Consider the following 19,133-nt stretch of genomic DNA (forward strand, 5'->3'; position numbering starts at 1 on the left):
AGCAGTGTTGAACGTTCGCGGTCACGGCCGGAATGTGTTGCCAGCAATAAATACTGCGCCCAGCGTCCGAGACTGACGTTTAATTGAAAATACATGTTTCCTACACTTAGGGAATGTGGGAGAAAAATCTTGGACATAAAACTTTTCTAGAAATAGCTGGCCCGACTTTACATATATGCTATATTCGTAAGCTATTTCTAGTTTGAAAAGGATGGAAATTGGTAAAATGTTTTGCTAAAATGGTTAATTTGGTTGCATTAAAAAGTTATATAATTCATTCTAGATGGCATCCCATTAAAACTAAGATATTAAAGTTGCTAAGAATGCAAAATGAGCAAGCGTATCCATTTGACTTACTTTTGCCCCAGTTATTGTTGATTGTCTTCTACCGACCGCCATTTTAATGAGGTCATAATATCTACAAAAATGTCTTCTATAACCACCAATCGAACTAGTGACGAAACAGATCAAAGAGCCATAATTTATAAATAAAGCAACGAAATACATAAATAATAATAAATTAGTCAACACCACACGGAATACTGCGAAGTTTTATTTTTGGTTTTTCAAATCGTTTGGTGATTCCTGTGATTTTTTAAGATTGATTTAACTTTTTTGGCGGCCATTTTGGAATTGTGTCGCCGCACGGGTACAAGGTCTTCTAATGGCCGTGATCTTTTAACAAATAGAGAACGTTAGAGGATAAACGAAACAGTAGGTATAGTATTCAGATACGGTTGAAGATATTTTAAAACTAAAAGTGTACCCATGACGCTGTTCCCCGCGGTTTCCCTTGTTACAATGGAGACTATTTATTTACCGTCATTTGGTAAAAAGCTGCCTATGAACTACCATCGGGTTCAAACAGTAGAGTATATTAGGACCCAAATTCCATTTAAATCAGTTAATTATTTTTGGCGTGAAGCGCGACAGACAGACAAGTGTTATTTTGGCACTTGAAATATTAGTAAGGCTTCATGATATGGGTCGCACTATCAGAATGATTGATGAAAACTATTCTACTGTAGGTTTCAACCACACAAACACATCAAGTGTGTCAGGAATCTAGATTGACGGAGGGATATGATAATGCAGAGAGGTTATGAGGGCTGGAATTATTTGTTGAAGTTGGATTCGGTGCTTAACGCCGTTCCTTTATAATGTGTGTAAGTGAGCTATTGCGTCTTATTATTTTTTATTATTACTAGCCTATAATGTCCCACTGCTGGGCAAAGGCCTCCCCATCTCGCTTCCACACTTCCTGATCCTTCGACCGAGTCCACCAGTCTCGACAGTAGGCGTCTAGTTCGTCACGCCATCTCTTCCGGGGCCTTCCCCGCCTACGGTGTCCATCCTGGGGTATCCACTGGGTGACAATAGTGGCCCATCTTTCCGGATGCATACGGCTATCGTGTCCGGCCCAGTTCCACTTCAATGTTGCCGCCTTTCGGCCTACTTCAGCAACTCCTGTTCTGGAACGTATAACGGTATTCCGGATGCGATCCGTCCGTTTAATGCCTAAAAGGCTACGTTCCATTGCTCTTTGGCAAACCTTGAGTTTGGACTTCTGACACTCGGTAAGAGACCATGTTTGCGCACCGTAGGTTAGGACGGCCAAGATGCACATGTCGACTAACTTGCGTCTATTGGAGGGAAATAATTTACTGCGGAATTCAATAATCGATCCACCCATGTTTTGCGATTAGACATAAATTATATGAAGTTAATATCAAAATTAAATTTCTAATAAACAGTAAATTGTATCCCTAAAGTAGGCATAAATGACCTACCTTGCGTAACATGGGATTGTATTTGGTACCCACTATTAACGAAATTATATCTAAAGGTAATAGACAATTATAAAGTTGGAATCATGACTTCTTATAAACTAATTAAGTAGCAGATTTACTCTCGACCTGGTGAAACTTCTTTCTGTACCTACTCGGATAAATACTGTACCTAGAATACGGCGGTAGCTTAGGTACTAATAGTGAAAGAATTTCTCAAATGGTTTCAATAGTTTCGGAACCTTTAAACAAATACACGAACAAAAAAATCTTACCTCTTTAGTATATTAGTGTATATAGTATCTTTTCATTATTTACCTTATGTACCATTCTATGGAATTAAATGTGACCCAATAAAGACAGAAACTACGTTCATAATACCATCTAGTTCTTACCTCCTGAGCCTTCTTAGCGAGCCTAGTAATCAGGTTCTCCGGGTAGACCTGGTGGACGGAGAAGGATGGCTGTTCCACTCCCGCCTGTCTGCGAATGTCCTCCCAGCGTTCTTCTCCGTAGGTCTGCCGGATGTACTCCGCCATGTTCTCCAGAAGTAGCCCGTACATCTTGGAGCCTGGAACGACGGGAAAATATTTTTTAACTAAGTTCAAAAAAGGAGGTTCTCAGTTTGACGTGTGTGTGTATGTTTGTGCGCGATTATCTCGCATTTGGTTGAGAATAGACTTTGATGCGGTTTTCAGCATAGTGTTTGTTACACATTTAGGAGGAAGAATGTTAAAGGATATATTTAATACTAGTTTACGCCTATGGTTTTACTCGCGTCCTGGGGACACTATTTTCCCGCAGCCGCATAAAAAGTACCTACCCTATGTTCTTTCTCAGACTGGTCTCTCTGTGTGCTAAAATCATTTAAATTGGTTTTATAGTTTTGGTGACTAAGAAAGAAACATAATGTTAGTAAGGATTACTATGAGAAATGATGTCACCTGCAGGTAAACTAACTACATACTTAAAGAAAGAAGAGACTCAATATTTCTATTTCATATAAACTCCGAAAAAGGCACCTGGCTTGAAACCTGGGTAAATTGAGAACCATATCTAACTGGTGTCAAATCATAACAATTTATGTAGGACCCCAACGATGGTGTAATTCAAACCGAAAATTGCCTCATTTCCGAGTCAGGATATTAAAGATATCCTCCTCTAGATAAAGAAAAGTTCAATTCTGTCTAGACAGGAGGGAACCAAATTACATTTATGTAGGACATTAAAGTTTAATGGTTCTACTTAGGCGGGATGTTAGGTAACTTGTTATTTAATTATCCCAGCTAGATCATTACCAACTTTTCAACCATTGCGACATCAAAATTGGCTTCAGTGACTTCATTATGGCCAAAATACTTCTGTGAAGCCGCGAAACGCCGGATGGCTTCAGAGGGGCAAAGTTATATGAGCAATGCTTCCAGTGTCATAACAATTATTAATAATTCTGAATCATAATTAAATGTTTAAATTCACTAGTGTCAAAAAATCGCGTAAATATTCCGCCTAAAATCTAAAAAAATAAGTAGTTGCTTAGAGATAAGGTTTTCTAGGGACTTAAAAATTAAACATAGAAAATAAAAAGACAGAACACACTGACAATCTTAAATCATTACGGCATTTACACGACAAATTGAATTCAGCTAAGATCGTGAAAAGTGACTAAGAATTCCACCTAAATAAAACCCCGAGGCCTTCAGGAATTCTAAATTGTCCAGTCAGGATTGGCAATATATCGTAACCCTAAATAGCACCAATAGCCATTATCGTTATCTCGACTACAGTAAATGTTTCTCCGATTTCCGTACAGAGCCCAGAGGTCATTTCAGTGTTGACCTCGATAGATTTCCAAAGCCATAGTCTTCAAATGTATACGTCATATGAATTACTAGCTTCCGTCAGCAGTCTTGTAAGCCACACGTGGACACTTCTCCGCGCAGCCAGATAAGATGCCTTTGTCTTTCCACGGAACAGGCTAGGCGGATGATGAATATTTCGTTGAAGAAACCAAGAAACTGAACTTAATCTGTACTTATAATAAATCTGTAGAGAGGTCAATTCTGTACATTGAATATATCGTCGGTCTGATTCATAATCGGAACATTTCAAAAATCACGTGTTTTGAGATACTTAATTATGTAGAATGGTAAGGAAGTTAATAATTTATCCAATTCACTAACGGTACAACTCAAATCATAGTTCTAATTGACAGAAAACTATTTATTCCGTTAAAGAAAATTTTGTATATATAGTGTTTCATTGTATAAAATAAAATTGGTACATACAACATGGTAAAACAAAATTGGTACATACAAGGATCTACCCTATATTGTAAAGGTTGTTCCTATCACTTTGAGATCATCTATATGCAATTCCACCCTTGCCTTAGCTTTTATTTGCTTTAGGTTTAACGAAACGTGGGACATGATATTTGGGGAAACAAATTCGATTTGAAAATTGGTCGAATGCTGTGTTAGATTTGAATGTTCTTTTTTGTTTGAGGTCTGGGTCAGTGGCAAATTCTGTATTGGTATTATAAAACCTTTTTTGGTATCGAAAATTGCCTTGCATTGCACATATTGTAAATGGGAAAGTAAGTAACTGTCTGTCTGCTTGGTTGTCACGCTTTCACACCAAAGCTACTGAACGGACTGAACCAATTTAAATAGAATTTGGTACACAGGCTACTGAAAGTGTCCTCTGAGCGTGGGTTAAGAAGCGGGGAAAAGTCAGTAGTAAATAAATCGTTTAGTCAACTATGTTTGAGTTCCATTTATAGATTAAATTGATTAGATTGTTACAAAAAAATCCATATTGAAAACCCTTTCCAATTTAACATAGCCCTTTAAAATAGCTTTCAATCTTATTAATAAATTCTCCCTACTTCACCCAAAATAAACGAATAATAATAAATAACCAGACTGAACTGTGCACCGTACAGTTACAGGTATAATAGATAAGAAACAGAATTATCTAATGAGAGGGTTGTTCAATTGAATTTATTTCAGACAGACTAAATTGCTTCTTTTACAATAAATTATCATTTAGTTGTAGGTCCTTTTTAGAAGGTATTGCGGTGAAGACTTAGTAAGATAAAGGCATAAGGGTAGGTACCGAATGTTTTGTGCATTTGACAGCTGTCAATTTTTTTTTTTTTTTTTACTAACTGACTTGAACTGCACCAAAAAACGGTCCTACCATACGTAAGTAACTTAGGGCCGATTTTTCAATCGCCATATTCATCCCTCAGTTAAAAGTTGGCTAATTACTAAAAAAATGGGACCTTAATCGTGTAATAAAAAGACAAGGAATAAGTTTAGTTAATAAAAACAAGAAAAAAAATGTGAATATTTTTCTTTATTGCTTGGCCGTATTTTCGCACAAATAGTTTTGGCCTTATTGGTTGTTCACAGGCAAAAAACAAGAGAGACCAAGTATTTTTCGAACTACGTAGGTATATTTTTTACCCTTTTGACTAAAGGAAAAAATAAGAAAAAAGCGACATGATGTATTTATTTGTCACTTATTTCTTTGTTAGCACTTTGTTTGTTTGACCTTTCTTATAGTTGAGAAAATGATTCTTTCTGAACAACTGAAAGAAATCCTATATTTTTTCCCTTTTGGTGTAATTTGAAGGACGAATAAATTAGTTTTGATAGTTTCCTGAGACCTTCGTAAACAATTTTTTATATTAGTGTCTGCCAGCGGTGTCACTTTTGTCCTGTGTTAACAACTTCCCGCACCTGGATAGAAAGAAGCTTATAAGTAGGCGGTAGGTAGGTTGTATTAACAGGCTATCCTGGCTATCTGGGTATCACTGGAAGATTTTTTAAATCGAATAAGTTTAAACAAACAAAATCTTCAGCATTATAATACAATGTATATAAGTATAGATGTTATATAATATAATAAATATTGCATATATAAAGTGCTTATAGATCTTACTACTAACCCACCTCCTTCAATGAGTTGAGTTTACGACTTCGTTTCGTCAAAAAGCCATAAAGCAAGCGTCGTAAACGCCCGTAAGATGCAGCGGAATGTAATATAATAACCGAAACGTCAAACGTATTAAATGTTATTTGTTTTATGTTGTCGACATCTACCTCATAAATATATTGCTTTGACAGGAATACTGGCTGCCCTTCCTGGGATGGTTGACGTTCGTTGGGGGAGGCCTATGTTCTGCAGTGGACGGCAATTGTAAGTAAAGGTTATGATATACTGGTTTATTTAGCAAAAAAGCTTTTTTCTAAACTGACCAGCTTTAAAAACGTGTGTAATGGAAGAGCTGTCAACTGTATTAACACATTTGCTACTACATATTTGTCCCAAAAAAATTGTTCCGCATATAGCTACCCACTTCATCAAAAATATAAGAGAATAGCGGTATACTTTTCTATGCATATTATGTAATCTAGGTAAGTATACTACGAATCTCCTTATTTGTATTTATTTACTTGTCTGGCTCCTTTTGATAATTAATAACGATTATGAATAATGCAAATTAGCGCAAGGTTATTATCGTCCTCGTGGAAATTTATTGCTAATTAGGAGGAGCTCGGTAAATAAGATAAAATTCCTTCAGCTACAGTTAGGTATAAACCTAACTGTTTCACAAAGTTCCGAATTTTTTGCCCTTTATTAGTTGTAAGTTTTCTTTTTTATGTAAATATAGATTTAGTTTTATCTAGCTCATAATGTAAATAGTAACAAAGTTATTCAAATTATATAGGTACATAGATTATTTTATCTACATTTTTGTTGAGTTCGAAATCGCAATCGTCTTAAGTATTTTCGCAAATGTAAATAAGGTTAAGCAGTAATAGGTATACATCCAAACTATATTTCTTAAATAGCCACCACGAGCACGAGAGGAAATATCAATGTAGATAGATATATGACAACTTTAGAATTGAAAAAACTGTAAAGTCTAATTATCCTACAAAACATATTTTCTTAAAATCCACTTGCAACTAAAGACACAGACGCAACGTCTAATACTGAGAAACGGTTCTAAATCGAATTAAGTTCTCGCTTCGCTTTTATTGAATGGGCGATCTAACGATGTTAAACGAAACTTAAGACTATAATCACATTTGCATCAAATGAAATTGTCCCGCGAAACGCGATCATGTGTAAACAAAACACGTTAGTACCAGTCCTAATTTGGAACGATTGACGTAAATTCCCGTCAGTTATATAGGGTATGAATAACCATTGATTGGCTATCAAAACGATATGGAATCGCCATTAGCTGTCATTAATCAAGTTCAGACAGTACTGCTGTGTGGCATTCATTATATCTGATTAAATGAGTTAATAGAAGATACGCCGTGACTTTGTATTTAACTTTAGAGGGAACGGTTTCATCAGTCATCTTCCTAGAACTCTTTGATCCTGACCAAAGAGTTCGTGGACTGAAGAGTACATTTCGGTCGCAACAAGTCTTGGACACTCCTTTATCTTTTCCTTTTTAACCTGAATAAATTGTTTAAAACAGTTGTATACTGATGATATTACTTTCCATGTAAGGAACCAAAACAAACGCAAAACTTCTTCTGCGAAAGTCACCTACTTTCTAAAGTCCGCTTTACAGGTTAAAAAACCCACCACCATTTGAAGCCTCGAACACAGTGACTAAGGCCACGACCACAGTTACCTACTACACAAAAAGGTATTATGGGAACAGGTACAATAGCTACTGTATCTAATATTAGCTACACAATACCACATTGCGACAACGAGTAGGACTCGTAAAAGGCGCGCCAAACCGTAGCGTACCAATATGGCGGACAAATATAGTCGACATATCTAATTCATTCGGTCCTTTTTCCTCGTGTTAATGAACAGTGGGCTATTATATAATAAATTGTTTGTATTGTCCGCTTTTTGGGCGGTTGAAGTGTTATTTTGTTTGTAGGGTTTGATCCGGGATAATTTGAGAACGTGTGGATTTGGTAGGATTGTAAAGTCTAATGTGTAAAGTGCTTGGTGGTATTCTAGAGCAGCGGTTCCCGAATTCTTTTGACTTCGGAACCCTTTTCTTTTCACCATTTTTCGGCGGAACCTTAGCTTAAATTAAGAAGTAAACTAAAGACGTAAATACACTTAGGTACGGCTCGTGGCGCGTGGTAGCGCACCAAATGGTTATATGGTTAGAGACATATTCATTATACTCAGGCGTAGCATGGCTATCTGCCACACGGGCCAGAAAACAATTTAGCCGCCCTTGACTTTGTGTATTTTGTGAATAGTTTTCAGTTTGAAGACTGACAAAGTAAACGCAAAAAGAAATAGATTGGGTTTGTAAAGGTGCGAGGCGAGCGAGCGCGATTTTTTTTAACTAAAAGAAGAAGTTCCAAGCACTCGCTAGTATTGAAAGAGATACAGCGGTAGCCGGATTTTTTTTTAGTTCAAATACCTACACAAAATAAACAAAACCACTGTAAATTAATAAGGTTTCAAAAAGTACAATATCCACACAAAAAAGCAAATGCAAATGAATAAGCAGCTAGCAAAGAAAACGCTATTGCTTTTTCTGAACCAGAGGAATAAAATATAAACATCAAAGGAAACCTCGACGGAAGATCGCGAAATTTTTTCGGTGTTGGATACCTGAGCAATTAAACGAACATAAAAGCATCACACGTAACATGGAGTCGCGAGCGAAGCGAGCGCGAAATTTTCTGATTCACGGAGGTGCAAAAATTGGAAATAATGTCACTTTTTGATTCATGGTAAAAATAGCCACTGGAAATACTCGTATGCCGTGTCATTTCACGCCCTGTCAAATGTATGAAAACGTATAATCCTGGCGATGAAATAAGCCCAGAAAATGCGGTGATTTTTGGTCGACTCACTACCTATTTCTGCCGATTGCCGAAGACCTGGAGTTATTAAGTTAATCTACAATTTGTAAAAAACGGAATTAAATTATCTGCTGCTGACTTACACTCCCGAGTGGTACCTACCCACCTACATGGTGCCTAAATGGAATTTTGGAATGCAATATTTAAAACAATTTAATTGAAAATTAATAATAATTTAAAATTGACAAAAGTGAAACGATTTACCATATGGAAATCTTGAATTTTCCACGGGAGCCCTTAGGACCTGTCACGGAACCTCAGGGTTCCGCGGAACCCTATTTGGGAAACGCTGTTCTAGAGCTTAGATGAAAATTCTTTTTTAATCTGTCTGGTTTTGGTGGCCCTTGGTAGACCAGTGCTTTTTTTAAAAATCTCACTTAAGTACAAAATATGCAATGGACGTATTTGATCCAGTATCTGTAGGTTTGGTATCAGTCAGTGATCACAAAGAGTGCAAAATTTTGTTCTGCTTATTTATTTGCAAACAAATATTTTTGAATTCAGTGGATGTTGAAGTTGAAGAATTTCTTTGTCAAATTCTAATCACATCACATTACATAATAGTATTAATATATTAACCTGAAAATCATCCAGAAAACCATTTCGCAATTATGAATCATCCTTACTATCGAATTCCGAAAATTGGCAAAACCGCGAACCACTTTAATCTATAATAATGAATCTGTCTCCATCGATTGATGCCAATAATTAGGTGAGTGTTACGAAAACAAATAAAGATATCAACTGACCCAGTTTAGCCAGTCGACCTCTGATTGCCCGTTCCAGACTTTATGGCAAACCAAAAACCATGGCTAAAATTATCATAGGTATTGCAGACCCTGGTTCATGGTGTATTTTTAGACCCTCGACCTCGGAAAACTATTTATTATTCCATTGCTTTCGCTATTGTCCCAAAATAGGGTAGCACGTGACGATTTTTTTAAATAGGTTTTTTTTCGGGATGCCTTTTAATGAATGATGATTAGATTTTTTGAGAATGATAGATCAGCAAAGACTTTCAATTATTGTTTTTTGCCTCTGCAGTCGTTTGTGTATGTCATTTATAGCTGCTACTAAACTCTCTCAGTTTTGAAGTAACTGCGAAAACTCTATATGCCTTTACCAGAGATAATAATATAACAAGAGCGGTCAGGCAATTGTTGAGGAGCTAAGGGTGACCCAAGGGCTTAGTTTGGGCCCCGAATAACAAATTCATAAAATTATACATATTTAGTTTTATACTGAGCAAATAATTATACTTAGCACTCGAATTTACACAAAACACTTCTTTTAAAACCCCCTTCAAGTTTTAACTGTTAATAGGGTTATAGTTCGGCCATTCAGAGAATGCGTTCCTGACACGTCGCGATTGAACTGACGACGTAACTTTGCAATGGCGTTGCAGTTACGATAAAAATATTTTTGCTGGTTGTTTACCGTTTTAACAATTGAGGAGCATTAAAACAACATTATTATATCAATAATCAATGAATGTTATTACGTCGTCAGTTCAATCGCGACGTGTCAGGAACGCATTCTCTGAATGGCCGAACTATAATGTTTATAAATTATAGTTCGGCCATTCAGAGAATGCGTTCCTGACACGTCGCGATTGAACTGACGACGTAACTTTGCAATGGCGTTGCAGTTACGATAAAAATATTTTTGCTGGTTGTTTACCGTTTTAACAATTGAGGAGCATTAAAACAACATTATTATATCAATAATCAATGAATGTTGTTACGTCGTCAGTTCAATCGCGACGTGTCAGGAACGCATTCTCTGAATGGCCGAACTATAGTTGGGACAATTAACAATGTTTTCTCAAACTGTTAACTGAAATCTATTGAGACCTCGGAGTATCGCTTTATATCACCCGTTTATTTGGTTAAGCCTAACAAAGCCAGTTGGGACCTTTTGTTTTGACTTTGTACGGTGTATCTACGTTTAATTTGTGTTTCAAAAAAATATTTTTTCGTTTAAGAAAGAAAGAAAGAAAGAAAAACCATTTTATTTAACACACAAATGACGCAGAAAACAAACACACACAAAAACAAACAAATATAACAATGGACAAAACAAACAGTGAAACAAAAAAGAAAAGCGCTGCAGCTGCGTCACTTATGCGTGAAAAGTTTTCAAAAAAAATACTTTTTTGTCATAGAAGAAACTTCGAAAATGCTTATATGACCTCCCCAGGTAACTGGATTGAGGAGGTCAGATAGGCTCCATGTAACAATTACCTACTCAGCTGCATCCAGTTCAAGTGGAAGTCGACCCCAAGATAGGGAGGTCAGACAGGCAGTCGCTCCTTGTAAAACACTGGTACTCATCTGCATCCGGTTACATTGGAAGCCTTTCCAACACAGTTGGGGAAAGGCTAGGCAGATGATTGGCATCTGATCTAACGGCAATGTTTGTGCAGTAAGTAGGGCAATCGGTCCAGTCGTGATGTGTCACGGTGTCAAGGATTCACCTTCGTGTCAAAACATTTGATTATTGGCTTAGGGGGAAAGGGAATAGCTACATATATCCGTGGTTTGTTGATATCTGTATCTTATTTTTTACACATTTAAGTATTTCATTATTTTTAAGTATTTTTGAAACTCAGAAATCACCATAGTTTTTGAAGAAGGTACTAATAATAGTCATAGGTTCTTTGTAGTAGATTCTGAATGTAAATTTAATGTTGTATTGTCTGACGCAGAGCAACTTGCGTTGTTTTGTCTAAAATAGTTTGATGTCAATAAAAATATGTACGCTCATTTGTTTTTTTAACCCGTCCTTACAGCAAAAAACCTAGTCTATTCGCTCCCAATTTGTTCTTAATAATAATGTACAAGATCCCAGAAATTGTCCTAGATATGCTTATAGACGTTATAGTTAAGCAGACCATACAAAATAACTATCCAATAAGCTTGTTATTATACCAACAAACTATAAAAGTACTAACAACAAGAACACTTTTACTTGCAAAAACTAGTCTAGGCCATAAAAAGAACTTACTTTTACTCCTGTTTCAACCAAAAAGGTCTATAAACAAACGGCTAAGACCAATAAAAAGGTTTAATAAAAACCTTAGCAAGGACGAGAAGAAAAACTTGATAAAAATAACTTATTCGGCAAAGAGAGTAAATAAAGGCATTATAGTAAACAACGCCTGGATTACGATTAAAAGAGAAGTAGAAAAAGAAAATAAGTCTTGTCACAAGTTCTGAGTAATATTCTTTGACTAGCTTCTGCCCAGGCCCGCCGTAAGCGGGCGTGCAGCGCGTGCACAGCACGCGGGCGGCACGTCCTAGGGGGCGGCAAATCGAGCGACTTATCACGTAATATTAAAAAAATACAATATTTTTTACTAATGATTTGATTTCAATATTTCCGAACACAGCAATAGCGCTAAGAATATTACTTACACTGCCGGTTTCAGTTCAGTACATCTGTTGAAAGGACATTTTCAAAATTAAAGATTCTTAAAAACGATTTAAGATCAACCAGTGGCGGAGCGTGGGGCAAATGCTATTTGGGGGGCGGCAAAATTAAACCAATAAAATTTCGGAAAAAGCCGCCCTAGCTTTGGTCGTCTCCTATCAATTTTGACTGTTGCACCCTTTGCATCCCCAAAAAAATTCGCGCTCGCTGCGCTCGCGGCTCCATGTCAGATATCGCATTTTATCTTTGTTTAATTGTTGAGGCATTCAATTCCGAAAAAAAATTTTTCGCGCACGTCCGTTATGGCTTTTTATGATATGTTTACTTCATGGAAACTAAGAAAAAAATCGCGCTCGCTTCGCTCGCGGCTTTTGCACTTCACTTCTGTGCATATCTTACTTTTTGACTTTGCTTTGTTAATTTACAGTGGTTTTTATTTGTTTTGTGTCCTTAGACTAAAAAATTTTCGCGCTCGCTCCGCTCGCGCTTCCTTACATATGACATGTGTCTTATAAGTTGATTTTTCAACGGGAAACCCACCAAATAACATATTTTACTGACTTTAAACAATGTTATAGATATTTAAGAGCGTTACTTTAAGTTAATCACAATCTTTCAATACATAGGGGCCAGGCCACTATGGGGGGGTAATGATTGCACTGCATTGATTATGAATGGGCGGAGGGGGGGGGGGGGGTCCGGGCCACCTAGGTCCGCCCCCCCCCCCTATATATTTTTTGACAAAACGTATGTAGTCGTAGGGCGGCATAATCAGTTTTGCACGCGGGCGAACAAACAGCTAGCGGCGGGCCTGCTTCTGCCGGCGGCTTCGCCCGCGTAGAGTTCGGTTATATCGCGCTTCTAAGAGAAGTCCGGGATAAAAACTATCCTATGTTCTTTCTCAAGGTCAACTCTATCTCTGTACCTCCTCCTCCGAGCCTTTTCCCAATCATGTTGGGGTCGGCTTCCAGTCTAACCGGATTCAGCTGAGTACCAGTGCTTTACAAGAAGCGACTGCCTATCTGACCTCCTCAACCCAGTTACCCGGGCAACCCGATACCCCTTGGTTAGACTGGTGTCAGACTTACTGGCTTCTGACTACCCGTAACGACTGCCAAGGATGTTCAATGACAGCCGGGACCTACAGTTTAACGTGCCATCCGAAACACAGTCCATGGTGTCTAAGATATACTTAGAAAGTACATACAAACTTAGAAAAGTTGCATTGGTACTTGCCTGACCTGGGATCGAACCCGCGCCCTCATACTTGAGAGGTTTGTCCTTTACCCACTAGGCCACCACTCTATCTCTGTACCAAATATTAAAATTAGTTCAGTGGTTTAGACGTGAAAGCGTAACAGACAGACAGACAGAGTTACTTTCGCATTTATAATATTAGTAGGGATTGCTGACGGTAATAGGAAATTTGCTCACTATTTTCCTTTGATTTTCAAAAACCTTTGCAAGGTTTAAAGAGAGACTAGCATCAGCTTTACGTCAGTAAGATATCTATAAGATCTAGCCTTGTCACACTATATTTTTCAGCATTTATTAATTGATCTCGATAGTAGTTTTTTGATCTCGATAGTAGTTTTTTCTTTGCACAGGTTGTTTATATACAAATGTTATTGTAAAATAAGTCTAAGGTTGTACTAAGAACTACATCGTTATGAATATTTTTTATTGTAACTTCAAGAAATATATGCTTCTTGAAGTTACAACAAAAAGTATTCATAACGGTGTAGATTTTTTGTATGTAACGTAACTTTGTAAATTGCTGAGACCGTCTTTATGTTAATAAACCGAGACATCTGACGTGTGAATAGGAAAAGTAATCTATTCATTAAGTTGATGGTGAAAATATATTGTCTCCTCTTGTAATTCCTCGCCAGAATTTCATTTTCATATTTAGATGAGCACCAGTCAAGATCCTATTAAATGATACCACTACTGTATTTCGCTTCCCTGTTTTGTGAAGAAAAGATTCCTTGAAAGTGATTTCTGACGAGAATCATATATAACTTACCCTTGAACTTTAGCTATTTTTACCTGGTAGGTACAATTAATTTATTACTTGGAAGTTATTTGCGATGTTTTCCTCATCCCGTAAGTTGGGTAAATAAGGAACAAAAAGCTGTGATAAGCAAGACCTTGGGGTCAAAGGTTTGTTTGTAAACATTACGAGAAACGAAACAGGTAAGGCACTGACATTTTGTTTTTCTGTTTGTTTTCACGGAAATAATTTGGGAAGATGGTCGGAAGAGTACGTGATATATTTTGTAATCTTTTCACGTATTTAACGAATGAATGAATGAAAATGGACAGTTATGGTATTTTTGCGTTGGTTCAATATTTTTTTTTGTATGGTGTGAAATCTCTATAAGGTCGAGGAATTCACCCTCGTAGGACATTGTGTATACAACTATATACAATAGCCCACCAGATATAACACCTGTCTGGTGGAGAGATCCTCCCTTTTCCATCGGGTATAAAGTGCTTTACACTCTCTAATCTTCACACCTTAAACTAGTAGGTATATGGGCCAAATTCTACTCCTAAGCATAATAAACTTTATCTACGACGGACCATTTCAAGTGATCCACAATTCTTTATCTAGAACTGTCAAAAGCAGGCTGGCTAAATCACTTGCCTACATCTGACGGGACAATTTCTATTCTCAGCAGAAAGGTGCAAAAACCCTTGATTGATGGCTAAGAAGACTGGATCTTGACAGATGGCAGAACTGACATAGACGGAGTGGCTTATTTTTTTTGTGAATATATGTGAATGAAGATTGTATAATGTGCTTAGATAAAGCTTATACTTAAACACTGGTCAAGTAGTTAGGTATTTTCAGGTACGTTTGTGCTTTCGAATTGCCTTTTATTAGTGTACCTATTTGTTATTTTATAAGTATATAAGCGATTTCTCACTTCTAGGTATTATTTTCCTAATTGTGTTGGTGGAAAAGTAAAAAGTAATATCTCGATAAGTGGTCTCGCTAACACTGAAAGAATTTTTGATTTGATTACCAATTTATTACAATCAAATTCAAATAACATAGACTCAATCCGTTGAGTAATTAAATTGGTTAAACAACACATGTTTAGAGCTGTTCAACCTGAATACAGTCGGTGTCAAAGTAATTGAATCGTTTTAGTTACAATTGATTAGATCTGTAGCTAGACAAATCCAATTTGTATACGTCTAAATAAGTTTGTTTAAAGTGTATTACGCCCATTTTCACCAACAAATACCTAAGTTTAGGGATCCCCTAAGAGTATTTAGGGAACATTTAATACGAATTTTGTTTTCACCAAAGTTTAGGTGACCGTTATAACCTTTATTATTGGGGGAGCCCTTATTCTAAGTGACACTAAGTTAGGGAAACGTTAAGAGATTGTTGGTGAAAACGGGCATTAGACTAATATTAAATATATCTTATATATCTTTTTAATCATGTACAATTGTCTTGTTTACAAAGTCAGCTTGTTAACTAATAGTTAATTTAATTGAAAAACAATTAATTTGTTTGTTATGTTCTTCCATTCAGGTCAACATGTCACAAATACGATAAAATGAAGATAAAAACTCCGCGGGAGGTGCGGTCACAGTCTCAATCAATATCGAATACCAGCTTCTGTCAGCGGTTTCACCCGCATCCCGTGGGAACCTCTACACGCACCCGGATAAAAAGTAGCCTATAGCCTTCCTCGATAAATGGGCTATCTAACACTGAAAGATTTTTTCAAATCGAACCAGTACTTCCTGAGATTAGCGCGTTCAAACAAACAGACAAACTCTTCAGGTTAATAATATTATATACCTCTATATTAGTATAGATAGGGATTAAACCAGCAAAGATAGTTAACCAGCAGTAAATCATTGTTATAATGTAGATAATATTAATTTCAGTTATAGCAGATTAATGTAATTGAATGGCTGTTTTGGCTATTATTTATATATTTACTATAGTTTTATTGGGTTTATGGCGTATTTTTCGATCAACGTTAATGGTTTTGTTTTTCTTAACTCAAGACAAAAACTTTTGTATTTCAGCTTATGATTATTTTCTTGTTAGGTAAAAATGATATTAGGGATTATTATTAAATCTTTCTTCTTATTTTTTAATCTATGAAAGTCCTATCCTTTAGATTCATAAAGACTAAAAACAGGTTTTGTTTTAGGCTTGCTCATTTTAGGAAATAACTCTGTAATTCCGTGGCTTTTGAACCATATTATTGGTTAGTTACCCATTTAATGACATCGACCTCGACAACTACATATAATTTAGCACATTTACGTAAGTACCAAACCGCGAAATGCTATTTACTAACTTAATTTATATACTCCAAAATAAGTAGAAAACAAAGTGACCCTGAAACTCGAAGGCACTTAATTTAAAATCAATGGAAAGTTTCAACTGAAACGTCCCCCGGGGAAACGGTTAGAATAAACTTCTAGTTTACATGTTAATGGTCTGGTTAATATTTATACCGGTTTAGAAAAGATTTATTTTAATCTGTGTTACAGTCTGTCTTTATTTAAAGTAAATTGCTTTGGTGATTAAAAAAATACTTAGGTCTTATAAAATGTAAATAAATTCTATTAGGAACTTTGAGTTCGTAAAATGTGTAAATGCAAACTCAATTTGAATGTAACTAGGTTGAGGAAGTCAGATAGGCAGTCGTGCCATGTGAAATAATGGTACTCAGCTTTTTATTTTTAACGACGTCAAAAATCATCAAATGGGCCTTCCCGCTGTGGGTTAGCAGCGGTGAGGGAGTGTCCGACTCTTACTGACTAAAAACCGTCGTGTTCCGTCGTAGGCCTTTTAGGTACCAGGGCCGCGGTAACTCTTTCGAACAATCCCGCAGCCCGCTGGTACTCAGCTTTAGTTAGATTAAGAGCCGACATCGAAATAGTTGGGAAAAGGCTAGGCAGACGATAAGTAGACTTATTAACCCTTCAGATTTGTAAAATGGTTTCACATAATTAGTGTAATTGATGGAGATAGAACCCACTAGCTAAAGGGACAACTAACACTAGCTGAAAGGGAACTATATAAAAATAGAATAGAAAGATAGAAAACCTAAATAAAAGAGCTAACAAGAAATAGGCGTGTCTAAAGTACTTAGTTATTTATACGGAAATGGAAATCCTTAGTTTTCCTTGTTTCTGATAAATTGCTTCGATTTACGCCTACATAAGATATATTGTTCACACTCTATATGTTATTGTGCAGAGTTTATCATATAAATTGTGCTTGTCTATAGCTAACGACGAGGTATTTTTAACAAACGGAGTGCAAAATACAAGAACATTTTAAATTAAATAAATTCGCACGTAGGCTATTTTCATAATAATTCGTAAAGATGGTTTCTTTGTACACTTTAATCATCAAAAGTGATGATTAAAGGTAATTATTTGCCTCGCCTGTCGTAGATGATGGTAGAACTTCAAGCCTACTAGCAACTGCATTTAATCTATCCATATTTTATCACATTATCTTACATAGGTACGTAATTTATTGAATTATGAGAATTTTTATACTGCATAAAAGTCTGTGATACAGAATACCTTTATAAAAAACTTTTCAATGGGCAGGCAAAATGAAATCGTTTCAGTTTTTTGAAAAGAAAATTGGAATTTCAAGTTCAATGATTGTCTCATTATAAAAGGTATTATGAAAGTTTTTGAGAGAAAAATATATTTGTCAAGCATATTTTCTCCAGCCAGGCGAAGAATTTTCTTTACCTGACAACGGCCTAATAGAATTATTCAACCAAAGTAAGACACAAAAAGGTTGTACTACATTTACCCCGCGGTTCTACCCGCGTCTTGAGGGAACTACTCAACACAAAAGGAAAAAAAGCTCTTCCGTCCTTCCTCAGGCTTTAGGCTATCAGCAGTGCGATTCTATAAGACTTCACTCTAAACTTCGAATCTGAATCCGCCGTGAGTTTCGTGATTGGCATTCTAAAACTCGGTTGATAATTCGAATCTACACTAGCGCTACTCTTGCGAGCGTGTTTGCGAGTGGAACTAAATTGAACTCGAGATTTTGACAGATAAAGTATGAGATGACTTTAAAGTGGCATTCTATAAGGTAATTCCTCCGTGATTTCGACGGTCACTTCGCACTCGAACCCGATTCAAAGTGTCAAATTATAAACATCTATTTTACGAGTGAAAATAGAAGAAATTATAGTTAAAATAGTGTTTAAATAAAGTTCTAAGTGTTCTAAGTTCTGAAATTATTGTTGGATTAATAAAATAAACACTTAAATAAAACTACTTTTACGGATTTTATCGCGTTATATTAATATTATTTAACGTGTATGTCTCTGACCGACCTCGGGACTACAGAGTCCCGGATTTTTGGAAGGCGAACGTGGGGCCGAAGCCAACACGCTGAAGCCCTTTTGAGACAACTTTAATGAAATGGCGACACAAAACCGACGATTATCCCCGTATACACTATAGAAATGTACCCAAGGACAATCCCCGGTTCTGTGCTAAACTATTGCTAACTATGGATGAAAACTACTTGGGCTATTGTGATGGGATGCTAATGGACTAGGAATGGGGAAACTACGGGAACTATGGCACCTGCCGATGACAATGTATTAAATACATGTTAAAATGGCAGGTGGAGACTCGCCAACTCACTTACTGGGCCCCCGGGAATCAGTCACTGAAAAGCAACAAGAGGGCAACAGGGACATGAGCGGCTGAGAAGGGTGAGGATACCTCGGCGGACTTTAAACGCAGATCACGCGCTCCCTGTGGGTCCAGCATCACCGGCCCACTCGCCACTTACCACGAGGCACCTACCCTCCGAGCAGGACTAACCTTGCTCTAGCGACTCCACTCTGACCGGCCGATGAAGGCAAGCCAAGAGGCGGGAGACCTATCCCCCGTCATGCTTCACTCCGGCAGGCCGGAGATGGGGGACAGTATACTCTCCCTGGAGCACTCGGATATATAGCCCCGCGGGGTCGCTACTCCCCGTCATCCGCCTCAGATGCCCTGCGGGGCA

General features: G+C 37.0%; 1 protein-coding gene across 1 annotated transcript in view; it reads right to left on the bottom strand.

Moving 5' to 3' along the window:
* LOC124641785 (soluble guanylate cyclase 88E) overlaps nucleotides 1-19,133 on the bottom strand; it is a 104,127-nt gene that overhangs the window by 22,785 nt on the left and 62,209 nt on the right. Inside the window, exon 2 of the mRNA XM_047180005.1 lies at nucleotides 2,183-2,358. Coding sequence (XP_047035961.1) covers nucleotides 2,183-2,350 — 168 coding nt within the window. The 5' untranslated portion in view covers nucleotides 2,351-2,358. The remainder of the gene's footprint in view (nucleotides 1-2,182; nucleotides 2,359-19,133) is intronic.

The sequence above is a fragment of the Helicoverpa zea genome, chromosome 23 (genome assembly GCF_022581195.2).
Source record: "Helicoverpa zea isolate HzStark_Cry1AcR chromosome 23, ilHelZeax1.1, whole genome shotgun sequence".
Classification (NCBI taxonomy): Eukaryota; Metazoa; Arthropoda; class Insecta; order Lepidoptera; family Noctuidae; genus Helicoverpa; species Helicoverpa zea.